The sequence below is a fragment of the Zophobas morio genome, unplaced genomic scaffold (assembly GCF_036711695.1).
Source record: "Zophobas morio isolate AGI-343-1 ecotype UQ-CSIRO unplaced genomic scaffold, CSIRO_AGI_Zmor_V1 ptg000006l, whole genome shotgun sequence".
In the NCBI taxonomy this organism is placed as follows: Eukaryota; Metazoa; Arthropoda; class Insecta; order Coleoptera; family Tenebrionidae; genus Zophobas; species Zophobas morio.
Genome location: NW_026972111.1, coordinates 6,403,613 through 6,418,697, shown reverse-complemented (window position 1 = coordinate 6,418,697; position 15,085 = coordinate 6,403,613). Strand labels below are relative to the sequence as shown.

The 15,085-nt window shown below is 33.5% G+C and overlaps 2 protein-coding genes across 3 annotated transcripts; one reads left to right on the top strand and one right to left on the bottom strand.

The window, feature by feature from the left end:
• Positions 1-88: 88 nt before the first annotated feature.
• Positions 89-9,763, top strand: LOC135123442 (U3 small nucleolar RNA-associated protein 6 homolog). Of its 2 annotated transcripts, XR_010279616.1 has the most exons (7): positions 89-178; positions 227-309; positions 361-679; positions 728-1,127; positions 7,319-7,627; positions 7,678-8,983; positions 9,042-9,763. XR_010279616.1 is itself a non-coding variant. In XM_064048081.1 (6 exons), the coding sequence occupies exons 2-6, from the start codon at positions 242-244 to the stop codon at positions 8,283-8,285; spliced, it is 1,704 nt and encodes a 567-aa protein (XP_063904151.1). In that variant the 5' UTR covers positions 89-178; positions 227-241; the 3' UTR covers positions 8,286-9,763. The 2 variants fall into 2 exon arrangements, 1 of the variants encoding a protein (XP_063904151.1); XM_064048081.1 differs by having other exon boundaries at positions 7,678-9,763.
• Positions 8,338-8,772, bottom strand: LOC135123775 (lysozyme C, milk isozyme-like). Its single transcript, XM_064048653.1, has one exon. It carries the CDS (start codon positions 8,770-8,772, stop codon positions 8,338-8,340), a length of 435 nt encoding a protein of 144 aa, XP_063904723.1.
• Positions 9,764-15,085: the final 5,322 nt, after the last annotated feature.

The window sequence follows — 15,085 nt, the reverse complement described above, 5'->3', positions numbered from 1 at the left end:
AATTAAATAATGTATTTATATTTTATTTAAATAATCAGCACAGACGAGTCAGAGGATTCCAAATTGGAATTTATCCGTGGTTGGCAATGGTTAGGTTGGTAACCACAAGTCTCAGGCATAGTGAGGAAAATGTGAGGTTATATGATCACAAATCAAGAGGTTATAATTTCAAACATCGGTAAATAAAAATATCATATTTACCCCACTTTTTAATTTCCCATTACAGAAAATACTCAACAAAATGTCGGAACTAGCGGAAGAAATCGAAGAAATGCGAAAAACCAATTTATACACCCCCGAAAAGCTACAGTAATTCACCCATTTATAAAATTTATTTGAATGAACGTACCCCCTTTTCAGTTTTATCCGAAGAACCCGCACAGAATTCGAGTACAAAATCAACAGCGTCTCAAAAAATTTAAAAGACTTCAAAGAATACATCATGTTCGAAAAAGTCCTCTTGAAAGAAATCCACGGCCACAACAGACGCGATAAAAGCATACAATCCGAACGCAAAAGCAGCATCGAGTACAAAATTCTGCGCCGGATTAAAAACTTATACGAAATAGCGCTGCAAAGGTTCGCACATGATTTTTCCTTGTGTTTATCGTATTTTAAATTTTGCAAGCAGTCGAATTACATTAATGCGGCTTCCGTGGCCATTCAGAACATGATAAAGGTACGTAGTGGACCCCCATGCCAACGCTGTTAATTTTTGATTATTCAGAACTGCGGTCAAAACCCGGAAGTGTGGCAAGTGGCTGCCGCATGGTATGCTCAAGACCGGAATGACCCCAACACTGCGCTAACCGTACTCAACAAAGGGTTAACTATTCATAAAGACAGTCAGCTGTTGTATACAGAAGCTGTTAAGTTGGAGTTGTCGGTGGTTAAAGATGACACGTTTCAGGATGATATAACGAAAAGGGTGTGTCAGAGGGTGGAAACGTATGTGCATTTTATTTCTGATCATGTGAAAGACTGCAACTATTTCATTGAAATTTTAAATTTGTTAGAAGGGTATAGTTTTACGGCGCCAGTTCAGGATTTAATAATCGAGAAATTGTTGGAAAATTATTCTGATAAGGAGTTTGTGTGGCACACTCTGGCACAGAGGGAGAGAAAAAGTAAGTATAAGTAGAATAGTAATATTAACTAATTTTCCGTCTGTCTGTCTGCCTGCCGTGACGGATTTTAATAAGACAGATAATCTATAATTTCTACGTGACATTCTCCCGATGTATAAACATAAACGTTTAAAAGTTGTTTTCCTTATCGGCAATTTGGTACTTTCATATTTTCTCGATATTTCATAACCCCTAGCTAGGGGGAGGCTATGGGATGCTGAACTTCCCCGAGATCTAGACAAGTTATAATTAAATAAATGTGAATTAGAACATCGAAAATCAAAATAAAATGTAGTGTTTTATTCAATAAGCGGAAGTCTGAGCAATAAAAATGTCTGGCAGCACATTATCAACGGGGAAACATTACATCGGAAGAATGTCACGTAGACATTTGTTTGATTTGAATGAGTTTATCGCCCCAAATCAGATGACTAAAATTATTCATAAGCCTCCATTGAACAAAATATTCTGAATGTTATTATTATAATTCTTACCTTATCATTATTTTATTGTTATAAAGGCGAGCGTATTCTCACATTTTCCAGAAAATGTGGTGGCTCGTTCTTAATTTGATCAATAATAAATTGACTGATCCATTAATTTTTTTGAGTCACCTGTTTAAGCAAATCTAAAAAATATTAATGCAATGATTAGAAGTCTGTTCATATTTTGCACATTTGCGAAAGAATTTATTTGGCAAAATTTTGAGATGCCGTAATTAATTTTTTGGGGTTGATAAACAGATACAGTTTCATTAAAAAGTTACCATGCTTACGATAACTTCAAAACGTCAAGATTTCAAAGTATTCAATTTTGCAATTCTTGATTTAATCAATAAAATAAATTGACTCAGTCATTGATTTTTTTCACACACCCCATATAAGCAAATCTAAAAAATATGAATGGAATGATAAATTACAAGTACCAACTCATTATATTTTCTACATTTTATTAGGATTTATTCGGCAAACTTTTGAGGTGACGTCATCAATTTTTTGGAGGGGACAAATAAATGTACAGTATGTCCTCTATAATCCGAACTAACAATTGTTCGAACATCCAGTAATCCGAACTGAACTTGAAAACATGCACCTACTTGCAAAAATGACGCAAGATCTTCTTTCTATACGTAATTTTTTGAAATTTTTAAAAATTGTGATGTTTCAATGCACTGAATTAATTATCTAATTCTGGAAAAAAGGTTAAAGTTATCGAAGAAATGAGGCCGGAAGTGACTTCTGCGCCCCGAAATCTACAAGAAAAAGTATTTAGTTAAATTTCGAAAATGGTCGAAAATGGGTCGAAATTTGCTAGTACTTGCCAAATAACCGAGCCTCTAAGAAAATAAAAGGCGGCTGGGTCAGGCTAGTATTTGCCAAAATAAGACTCATTTTGGCAAATGACTTACTCTTCTAAGAAAAGTACTAGCCCCGCCCACCCACCCTTATTTTCTTTGAAAGGTGGGTCATCTGCCAAAAGCAGTCTTATTTTAACAAGTACTAGATTTTTGATTTTTTATCACCGAGTTTTTGAAAGGAAGTAAAAAGTAACTTTGATCAGCGATTTGCCATGTTTACCGCAGCTTTAAAACATCTGAAAATTTTGTTTCTAATTTTCAATTTTTCAAAATTTCGGTTCGAATAAATTTGTTCTTTTGGTAAAAAAATGGAAAAATGACAAATCGTGAAAAGGAACAATTTTAACTTGAAAACTTGAAAAATTAAAAAACAAAACATTCAAAAATTGTAAAGTTAAAACTTGAAATATCAAAAGATTGGAATTAAAAACTGCAAAATTGTCAAACAAATTAGCAAATGAAATATTCAAAAGTTGAAAAATCTAAAAATTAAAAAAATGAAAACTGGAATTTCGAATTCGATTTTATAAGATTTGTGTTTTTTTTCAATTTTTCGATATTTCAGTTTTTGATTTTCCGATTATACAGTTGTACAATTTTCCGATTTCTCATTTATCCGATTATTCAATTTGTCATTTTTTTATTTTTAGATTTTTTTATTGTTAGCAAGTGCTAACCCCACCCACCCAGCCTTATTTTCTTAGAAGAATAAGTCATTGCCAAAATCAGTCTTATTTTAACAAGTACTAGCCCCGCCCACCCACCCTTATTTTCTTAGAAGATATGTCATTTGCCAAAATCAGTCTCATCTTAACAAGTACTAGCCCCGCCCACCCACCCTTTATTTTCTTACAAGAGTGAGTCATCTGCCAAAAGCAGTCTTATTTTAACAAGTACTAGATTTTTGATTTTTTATCACCCAGTTTTTGGAAGGAAGTAAAAAGTAATTTTGATCAGCGATTTGCCATGTTTACCGCAGCTTTAAAACTTCTGAAAATTTTGCTTCTAATTTTCAATTTTTCAAAATTTCGGTTGGAATAAATTTGTTCTTTTAGTTAAAAAATCGAAAAATGACAAATCGTGAAAAGGAAAAAATTTAACTTGAGAACTTGAAAAATTAAAAATCAAAAGATTCAAAAATCGTAAAGTTAAAACTTGAAAAACCATAAGATTGGAATTAAAAACTGCAAAATTGCCAAGCAAATTAGCAAATGAAATATGCAAAAGTCGAAAAATCTAAAAACTAAAAAAAAATAAAAACTGGAATTTCGAATTTGATTTTATAAGATTTCTTTTTTTTTCAATTTTTCGATATTTCAGTTTTTGATTTTCCGATTATACAGTTGTACAATTTTCCTATTTCTCATTTATCCGATTATTCAATTTGTCATTTTTTTATTTTTAAATTTTTTTATTGTTAGCAAGTGTTAACCCCACCCACCCAGCCTTATTTTCTTAGAAGAATAAGTCATCTGCCAAAATCAGTCTTATTTTAACAAGTATTAGCCCCGCCACCCACCCTTATTTTCCTAGAGGATATGTCATTTGCCAAAATCGGTCTCATTTTGACAAGTACTAGCCCCGCCCACCCACGCTTTATTTTCTTAGAAGAGTGGGTCATCTGCCAAAAGCAGTCTTATTTTAACAAGTACTAGATTTTTAATTTTTCATCACCGAGTTTTTGGCAGGAAGTAAAAAGTAATTTTGATCAGCAATTTGCCATGATTACCGTAGCTTTAAAACATCTGAAAATTTTGTTTCTAATTTTCAATTTTTCAAAATTTCGGTTCGAATAAATTTGTTCTTTTACTTAGTTAAAAAATCGAAAAATGACAAATCATGAAAACGAACAATTTTAACTTGAGAACTTAAAAAATTAAAAATCAAAAGATTCAAAAATTGTGACGTTAAAACTTGAAAAATCAAAAGATTGGAATTAAAAACTGCAAAATTGCCAAACAAATTAGCAAATGAAATATTCAAAAGTTGAAAAATCTAAAAACTAAAAAAAAATGAAAACTGGAATTTCGAATTCCATTTTATAAGATTTGTTTTTTTTTTCAATTTTTCGATTTTTCAGTTTTTGATTTTCCGATTATACAGTTGTACAATTTTCCGATTTCTCATTTATCCGATTATTCAATTTGTCATTTTTTGATTTTTAATTTATTTTATTGTTGGCAAGTGCTAACCCCACCCACCCAGCCTTATTTTCTTTGAAGAATAAGTCATCTGCCAAAATCAGTCTTATTTTAACAAGTACTAGCCCCGCCCACCCACCCTTATTTTCTTAGAGGATATGTCATTTGCAAAAATCAGTCTCATCTTGACAAGTACTAGCCCCGCCCACCCACCCTTTATTTTCTTTGAAGAATGGGTCATCTGCCAAAATCAGTCTTATTTTAAATAGTACTAGATTTTTGATTTTTCTTCACCGAGTTTTTGGAAGGAAGTAAAAAGTAATTTTGATCAGCGATTTGCCATGTTTACCGTGGCTTTAAAACATCTGAAAATTTTGTTTCTAATTTTCAATTTTTCAAAATTTCGGTTCGAATAAATTTGTTCTTTTAGTTAAAAAATCGAAAAATGACAAATCGTGAAACGAAAAAATTTTAACTTGAGAACTTGAAAAATTAAAAATCAAAAGATTCAAAAATTGCAAAGTTAAAACTTGAAAAATCAAAAGATTGGAATTAAAAACTGCAAAATTGTCAAACAAATTAGCAAATGAAATATTCAAAAGTTGAAAAATCTAAAAACTAAAAAAATGAAAACTGGAATTTCGAATTCGATTTTATAAGATTTGTTTTTTTTTTTCAATTTTTCGATATTTCTGTTTTTGATTTTCCGATTATACAGTTGTACTATTTTCCGATTTCTCATTTATCCGATTATTCAATTTGTCACTTTTTTATTTTTAGATTTTTTTATTGTTAGCAAGTGCTAACCCCACCCACCCAGCCTTTATTTTCTTAGAAGATATGTCATTTGCCAAAATCAGTCTCATCTTGACAAGTACTGGCCCCGCCCACCCACCCTTTATTTTCTTAGAAGAATGGGTCATCTGCCAAAAGCAGTCTTATTTTAACAAGTACTAGATTTTTGATTTTTCTTCACCGAGTTTTTGGAAGGAAGTAAAAAGTAATTTTGATCAGCGATTTGCCATGTTTACCGTGGCTTTAAAACATCTGAAAATTTTGTTTCTAATTTTCAATTTTTCAAAATTTCGGTTCGAATAAATTTGTTCTTTTAGTTAAAAAATCGAAAATGACAAATCGTAAAAAGGAAAAAATTTAACTTGACAACTTGAAAAATTAAAAATCAAAAGATTCAAAAATTGTAAAGTTAAAACTTGAAAAATCAAAAGATTGGAATTAAAAACTAACTGCAAAATTGTGAAACAAATTAGCAATGAAATATTCAAAAGTTGAAAAATCTAAAAACTAAAAAAATGAAAACTGGAATTTCGAATTCGATTTTATAAGACTTGTTTTTTTTCAGTTTTTCGATATTTCAGATTTTGATTTTCCGATTACACAGTTGGACAATTTTCCGATTTCTCATTTATCCGATTATTCAATTTCTCATATTTTTATTTTTTAATTTGTTTATTGTTAGTAAGTGCTAACCCAGCCTTTATTTTCTTAGAAGAATAAGTCATCTGCCAAAATCAGTCTTATTTTAACAAATAGTAGCCCCGCCCACCCACCCTTATTTTCTTAGAGGATATGTCATTTGCCAAAATCAGTCTTATCTTGATAAGTACTAGCCCCGCCCACCCACCCTTATTTTCTTAGAGGATATGTCATTTGCCAAAATCAGGCTCATCTTGACAAGTACTAGCCCCGCCCACCCACCCTTTACTTTCTTAGAAGAGTGGGTCATCTGCCAAAATCAGTCCTATCTTGACAAGTACTAGCCCGGCCCCCCACCTTTATGTTCTTAGACAATGTCATTTCTAAAAATCAGCCTCATACTTGCCAAGGTAAGATTAATTTTGGCAGATGACCTACTCCTCTAAGAAAATAAAGGGTGGGTGGGCGGGGCTAGTAACTTTTCTTAGAAGAGTAGGTCATTTGTCAAAATGAGTCTTATTTTGGTAAATACTAGCCTGGCCTACCCACTTTTTATTTTCTTAGCGGGTACGTTATTTGGTAAGTACTACCACAGTGTAAAATTTCATTTTTGAAAAAGTTGTCTAAAAATTCTGAAAAAATTTAGAGATGTATATTTATCTCGACGTTATGATTCCAAAAATATTTTTTCGAATGTATCTATTACACATTGTTGGTTAAGAATATGTACTTTATTTCTGTTTAATAAAATTAAAATTTATTTCTTGAAATTTGTTTTCAGCAGTGTATGAAGTTTCAGCTTTTTGGGAAATTCGTTGATCCGAACAAATCGCTATTCCGAACACACCTTTCCCCAACTAATTCGGATTATCGCGGTTGTACTGTATTTTGAATAAAAACTTATGCTTATCATAACTGTAAACCATCTGCAAGATTTCAAAGCATTCGGTTTTGCAGATTCCAAATTAAATGTCAAAATGTGTAAGACTATGTTATTTGATACAATTTAAAACCCATTACAAATTTTGGTTATCGTTTTACCATCTACATGATACACCTAATATAAATACAAAATTTGACAACAATCGACCCAGTACTTTCGGAAATTATCTCTGTAATAAAAATCCGGGACGGCAGACAGACGGACAGAAAGACGGAAACGGGAGACCTATTTCTTCGTCCTCTAGGGGTCATGATAGGTCGAGAAAATGCAAAAGTAGAGAGTCGGCCGTTAACTGTGCAGTCCTTTTACTTTGTAGAGTTAGAAAACATGTCAGAGGAAGACATACAGCTGTACGGCAAAAACTATATACTTTCTTGTTTTGACAAATACAAAGAGGGTTTGAGCAAAGTGCCTCCATCCGAAAGAAGTAGCCTTTGGTCAATGTATCTCGACTGCCTTGTGGACGCACAGCGTGAAAATAACGGCATGCCAAAAATCGAAAAAACCGATCTTCTTAAATCCGCTTTGGAACAAGCTTCAGAGGAAAAATATCTACCAGAAAGATATTACATGCATTGGTTAGAGCTTGTAACGGATGAAGAAGCGTTGCATATATTAGAAAAAGGTAACTCCATCGTTTGACACACTAATTAATAATAATTAGTGTAATTTTAGCAACTGTAGCCCTACCCGAGTCTATAGACTTGTGGAAAATGCGTCTTCGGTACGCAACTATGACCGACAGGAAGAGTAAAGTTGATGAAGTGTTTAAACAAGGGGTTGAGAAGCTTAACGAAACGTCGTTGCCGTTGTGGCTTACGTATATTCGTTACTGTGGACTGCTGTCTGATGATCGAATCCGCGACATATACGAAGAGGGGATTAAGGGACCACCAGAGGTCTCTGAAGTGTTAAAACCCAAATACATAGAATGGTTAGCGTTTATGGAAGGGGTTGAGGCCGCACGAACTAAATATAACGAACTAGCGAATAAGCAACCATTTTGTAAAGAATTGCACTTCACCATGTCCAAACTAGAGTCGACGGAATTCGATCATGACTACGACGCGTGGGCTCGGGTTCACGAACTAGCGTGCAAACAGTTCGGTGAAGAAGACGTAGATGTGTGGATTAATCACATTTTGTTTTATTTACATTTCCACAAGATCGATAATGTTGGTGAAAAAGTGCAACAGATTTGTGTGGAGGCGGAAAGGACTCTTTCGCCCCTACTGGTCTCCTATTTTAAGGAAAAATACAATAAAGCGCGCTTTGAACACTAGTGTATAGACTTTATTGCGCATGTGCGTAAAGTTGTCGTTATGGATTAAAAGTTTAAAAGCACCCGGTAGTAAATTCCCCAACGTTGTCCCTACAGGACTGATACGTCATCCACCCGTCGAAACCATCTCCGGAAAGCCTTTCATTTTCCGCAAAAATTTTCTTTACACACGCGACGTCGTCTGCAATATCGTCGTCTCGGAATTTTGAGCACACCGCGTTGCAGTTTTTCCCCGGGTGTTTGTCGTCGGAGCACCAACACAGTTGGCTTATTTGGAAAATTCCGTGGTCCCCCGAAACGCGGTTGAAGGCGCTGGTGTCGTAAAGCGATTCGTAGTTAGCTATACACACCCATGTTGGTAGTTGATCGAGTGGAAAGCCGTAGTTGTATCTCAAAGCTCTTGCGAGTTCACACCTTCCGAACACTTTTGCTTCTGGTGTGGTTAAGCACAGGAGGAAGGTGACGAAGAAAAACGTTGACGGTGGCATGACGGCGCGATTACAACTTTATATGAGGGTTTTTATTTTTTTAAATCATGGCCACTTAAAGTTAAGTGCAATAAAGTGGACAAGTGGCGCAGTTTTCCCAACTAATTCGTGATGATTAAAACAGAAAGGTGCCTGTCGTGAGTTTGAGAAAGACTGATTGGTCTGGTTATGTTGTTTATCAAAGTGGCACGTGTTTTCTTCTCTTTAATATGTTGAGTGTTTTCAACTGAGTAAATTTCAACAAACTAAGCTGTGATTGTTTGCTTCAGGACTTTAGTGTTTTTGTCAGATTAACAAAACAACTTAACGTAATATGATACATATATTGCAATTGTGATTAGGGATCTTTGCATATACGTAATTGGTTGCCAACCAAATTACTAGATTTACATGGCCTACCTTTGTCAAAAAATATCCTGAACGGTATATATTGAAGAACCGAAACATTGTAAATTCCCAGAACTGAAATACTGAAAAACTGAAAAATGGAAGGAAAATTGAAAAATCGAAAAATTTAGAAACGTCAAAAATTGAAATCTGAAAAATAAAAAAATTTAAAAATCGTAAAACTGAAATATCGGAAAACTGAGAAATCGAAAAATGAAGAAATTCGAGAACCCGAAAATATGAAGAATCGAGAAATCGAAGAATCGATAAATTGAAAAATCCCAATAGTAATATGTCGAAAAATTGAGAAATCGAAATGGAGCAAAACTGAAGTAAGATCGTAAAGTTAATAAATTGAAAAACTGAACATTTTTGAAAAAAAAAATCGTATCAAAAACTAAAAATTCAAAAAATCGAGAAATTGAACAATCAAAAAATCAAAACATTGAAATCCCAGTACGTTGATAAATAGGAAAATTTAAAAAACAAAAATTTTAAAAATCCAAGAATTGAACAACAAAAAAAATCTAAGCCTGAAAACTCGAATGATCGAGAATTCAAAACATCAAAGAAAACAAAAAATCTAAAATTTAAAAATTCGACAAATTGAAAAATCATGGAACTGAAAAATCGAAAAGTCGAGATAGTGAGAAATCTAAAAACCTAAAACGTTAAAAACTGAAAAATTAAAATATCGAAAAATTTAAAAACCGAGAAAACACAATATCAAAAATTTGAAAAATTGAAGAAACGTACTATTGCAAAATTCCAAAGCTGAAATATTGAAAAACCTAAAAATGGAAGAAAAATTAAAGAATCGAAACAGTGAAAAAATCCCAAACTGAAACATTGAAAAATTGAGAAATGGAGAAATGGGAAAATCAAAAAAATTGGTCTAAAGAGTTTAGACAGTACTTCCCTCGCTATCGGAAACGTGACGACTGCATGCCTATTATGTTTTTTTTTTCCACATTAGATTTCAAAGCATTCGGTTTTGTAGTTCCTGATGAAATCAATAAAATAAATTTGCGCATTCATTAAATTTTTTGAGTCACCTTGTATATCCGAATCCAAAAAATATGAATGGAATGATAAATTACAAGAAGAGACTCATCATATTTTGTAAATTTTAAATGGGATTATACGGCAAACTTGAGCTGACGTCATCAATTTTTTGGAGGGGATAAGCAAATATATTTCGACTAAAAATTTATTATGCTGTTTATAACCTTAAAACATTTGCAAGATTTCAAGGCATTGGGTTCTGTAGTTCCTGATTAAATCAATAAAATAAATTTACGCGTTCATTAATTTTTGGGGTCATCCTGTATATGCAAATCCAAAAAACATTAATGGAATGATAAATCACAAGAAGAGACTCATCATATTTTATACAATTTAGATAGGATTTATTCAGCAAAATGTTGAGATCGTCAATTTTTTAGAGGGGATAAGTAGGGGAAAGGTGCCTAAAATGATCCCCCTAAGGGAGAAATTCTTTAAAAAATACAAATTATTATTATTCATGTAAAAGTGTAGCATTATTTGTAAGAACATTCATTTATCTAGGTAACAGTATAAGCCAATTGGTGATTCGATAATTATAAAAAAAGTTATTAACGTTTTTCCAGGACCTTACAAAAGGATCATTTTAGGCATCCCCATAGGTAAAATGATCCCTCGGCATGGGCATAATGATCCCTTTGAATTTTGACCATAAGGGGACAGCATCAACAAGAAAAATCAAATCATGACATAACTGATAAATATTTTATTTCAAAAATTAACAAAAAAATAAATTCTTAAAAAAAATAAACAAAAAAAATTTGAAAAGCACCGAAAATACGGGGTGTATAATTTCTAGAAGAGTTTGAGACAATACTTTAGTCATCAGTACGTGCTAAGATAAGACTAATTTTGCCAAATGGGATACCCTCCAAGAAAAGAGAGGGCGGGTGGGCGGGCCTACTACCTGCTAAGATAAAACTGAATTTGGCAAATGATATACCCTCTAAGAAAAGAGAGGGTGGGTGGGTGGGGCTAGTAACTGCTAGGATAAGACTGAATTTGACAAATGATATACCCTCTAAGCAAAGAGAGGGTGGGTGGGTGGAGCTAGTAACTGCTAAGATAAAACTGAATTTGGCAAATGACATACACTCTAAGAAAAAAGAGGGTGGGTGGGTGGGGTTAGTAAGTGCTAAGATAAGACTGAATTTGGCAAATGATATAGCCTTTAAGAAAAGAGAGGGCGGGTGGGCGGGTCTACTAACTGCTAAGATAAAACTGAATTTGGCAAATGATATACCCTCTAAGAAAAGAGAGGGTGGGTGGGTGGGGCTAATACTTGCTAATATAAAACTGATTTTCGCAAATGAGATACCCTTTAAGAAAAGTGACGGCGGGTGACTGGGATTAGTACCTCTTAAGACTGAGAATTTCCCAAAAATAGAACACGAAAATCCCTAAAATTCTTTTAAATTATTTAAATTTCCCCGTCTTAAGAGGTACTAGCTCCACCCACCCTCCCTCTCCTCTCTTAGAGGGTATTTCATTTGCGAAAAAAAGTTTTATTTTAGCAGCTAGTAGGTGGGTGGGGCTAGTAACTGCTAAGATAAAAGTGGTATTGGCAAATGGTATTCCCTCGAAGAAACTAAAGGGTGGGTGGGCGGTGTTAGAGGATATGTCATCTGCAAAAATCAGTCTTATCTTAGCAGGTAGTAGCCCCGCCCACCCACCCTCTCTTTTCTTGGAGGATATGTCATTTGCGAAAATCAGTCTTATCTTATTAGGTACTAGCCCTCTAACAAGATAAAGGGCGGATGGGCCGAGCTAGTGCTTGACAAGATAAGGCTGATATTGGCAAATAACATACAATCTAAGAAAATAACGGGCGGGTGGGTGGGGTTAGTACTTGCTAAGATAAAACTGATATTGGCAAATGGTATTCCCTCAAAGAAAATAAAGAGTAGGTGGGCGGGGTTAGAGGATATGTTATCTGCAAAAATCAGTCTTATCTTAGCAGGTACTAGCACCGCCCACCCACCCTCTCTTTTCTTAGAGGGTATATGATTTGCAAAAATCAGTCTTATCTTAGCAGGTACTAGCCCCGCCCAATGATCCGGGATCATTTTGCCTCAAGAAAAAGGGATCATTTCGCCTTAGGTAACATATCCGCATTCAAAAATTGTAAACTAACCTTCAATTTTTACATGCGGTAAAAAGATCATAACTAACCTACGACTGAAATGTATCTAATTCTGTCAAAACAACTACCACCTCTATAATACCTTTCAAGTGGAAGTAATGGACTTTTAAAATATATCTTACCTTAGATCAGAAGTGCTTATTTTACATATTTTGGCACAAAACTGTGCAGAATACACAGAACGCCATCAAGCTTTCAGAAGCTACTAATTACAGAGCGCTTAATCAAATGACAGTTATGTTTGGTAGATGGAGCCACAAATTTTCTTACAATTGATGGGGATCATTTGACCTGAGGGGATCATTTTAAGCACTTTTCCCCTAAATATATTGTGATTAAAACGGTCCTGGTTTAATAACAAAAAAATATTGTTCGTCTATAGAACAAGCTCGTCTTAGACAAAGTATTCCTAAAAAAATATGTCGTAAAAAAATTTACGTATGCTGGTCCCGACTGCGATTATGGTTTAAATATTTTTTAGAAAATCCTGTCATGGATGTTGTAACATTTGTGACAGCCAAAGAGGTTTTTTTGAGAAAATTATCTTTGAATTTAGACCAAATTGAAATAGACAGGTACATTTGGGCAAAAGAAAGAGAAATTAGAGTTACGGCTTCAAATTTTGGACGTATTTACAAACTTAGACCGACTACAGCAATAGCTAAAACTGTGGAGTCTCTGTTGTACAGTACATTTAGAGGTAATAGTCATACACACTATGGACAGCAAAGTGAGGAAAAAGCTGTCAAGTGTTTTGAAATAAATAAAAATATAAAAACTGAACGGTGTGGCTTGTTTATTTCAAATCAATTTCCTTACTTGGCTGCTAGTTCAGACAGGGTTCTAGAGGATAGGAGTGCATTAGTCGAAATTAAATGCCCTTCAAAATCGTCTCCCGAAGAAGTGGTTAGAAAAAAAAATTATCAAATTTTGTACATTGACAGACAGAGAATTGAAACTAAAAAAAATCATGATTACTACTTTCAAGTCCAGGGACAAATGCTTGTTACGGGTATTTCACAAGTTTATTTTGTTGTGTGGACACCCAAAGGAATTAATATAGAAAAAAACGAAGAAATATGTAAAAAGATGGCAGATAAACTTGGCAGATTTTACTTTGGCGCATTATTGCCCGAATTAATTGATTCAAGAAGAAAGAGGAAACTGCCTTTGCGAGAGATTTTTTTAAAATAAATAAAATTTGTTTCTATCTTTTTATGTACTTTAATCATTTATTAGGAGTACATTTTTCATCACCAAGACTTGCATATTTTTATTATAAATATGTTTTGAAAATGATCTCTCGGCAAAAGAAAACATATGTAGGAGCACTTTTTTCGAGTAAACAATGAAGGGAGAAGTTACTGGCCGTAGGGCTTTTTTAAAACACCTCCTTTCTGGGATAAGTAGTAGATACACTTAGCTACTTATACGTGTTAAACAAAAGCTGTATTTTATATATTTTTTATTATTATTATAAATATGTATATTAGTTTTATTAATTAAGAAAGCAAAATATATATTAACAATAATATTACAATGAATTTTTAGTAATCATGTGTATTGAATTCAGGATCCTGAGTGGAGTAAAAATATTATAGTTCCCCAGTTTTAATTCGGTTTTATGATAGTACCTCATTGTGTAAAAGTTAATTTCCTTAACAATAGATTACTACGGCCGGTCCTGGCGGCTTGTTATAAAACTGAGTTCCTTGCCATAAATTAGAAAAATCAGCCGAGAACTCTAACAATCAGCTTATGGTAGAGCAGGTGATAAGGGTTTTACCTGGAAAGTCGCTTCCGTAAATTTTACTGGCGCTCCTATCGGCAAAGTACTGAACTAACTGCTCAAATTCTGTCGAATTGATACCCATTTTTTTCAATAATTGTTAGTTTTTGTTAAAAACTCTGCTAACCAATAGATCATTAATTTTCCTCTGATATTCCTGTTAAAATTATTCGACATATTTTGCATTAATTTGTGGTATATTTTGATTTTAATAAACACATTATTATTTAAACAAATTGTACCACTAACAAACATTTAATGACTCTGTAAAAAGTGATGTTTTATCCATGTGCTAATTTTCAAGCCATTCTATGATGGTTTTGACTCAAAAAACTTGAAAAGAAAACATACAATGGTGCTTTTTTTTACGATATTTCTCAGCCATATTTTTTTAGTTGATTGAACTGGTCTCTGCGCTCTAGAATATGAAAAAAGCTGCAGTTTGATGTATGATACATCTATATTAATATCATTTTTTCATACAAAAAACCAAAAAAATGTTATACCTCGTCTAGCGAGTCCCCTTAAGTGCTATGAAGTGTGAATGATGAATACGAAGTTCCCCCGACTAATTCATAATGATTAGAATGGAGTGATGTTTGTCATCGGTTTGAAGAAGAGTAATTTGTGTGTTTATGCTGTTTATAAAAGTGTCAAGTGGTTCTCGGGGGGTTAACAGTCGTCAATTACGTTAAGATGTTGCGTGTTTTCAGCTAAGTAAATTTCATGAAATTAAGGTTGACCAGACACAAGTTATTGTTTATGGTAGTTTGATTAACAAGCTATATCATCTAATTATTATAGTTTCAGCATAGTTTTGCCATAAAATGTTGCGCGCTTTAGAAATTATAAGCTCTTCAAGGTTTGACTTTGGACTGAGGTCGTTAAAAAAATGGAGGACCTACTTTGTGTTTTATAACGGCGGAGTG

Excerpts from the sequence above, each read along its gene's own strand:
- LOC135123442 (XM_064048081.1), top strand. The coding sequence starts at position 242 with ATGTCGGAACTAGCGGAAGAAATCGAAGAAATGCGAAAAACCAATTTA. Across the intron at positions 680-727 it reads CCATTCAGAACATGATAAAG|AACTGCGGTCAAAACCCGGA; the intron begins GTACGTAGTGGA and ends TTGATTATTCAG. Across the intron at positions 7,628-7,677 it reads GTTGCATATATTAGAAAAAG|CAACTGTAGCCCTACCCGAG; the intron begins GTAACTCCATCG and ends GTGTAATTTTAG.
- LOC135123775 (XM_064048653.1), bottom strand. The coding sequence starts at position 8,772 with ATGCCACCGTCAACGTTTTTCTTCGTCACCTTCCTCCTGTGCTTAACC.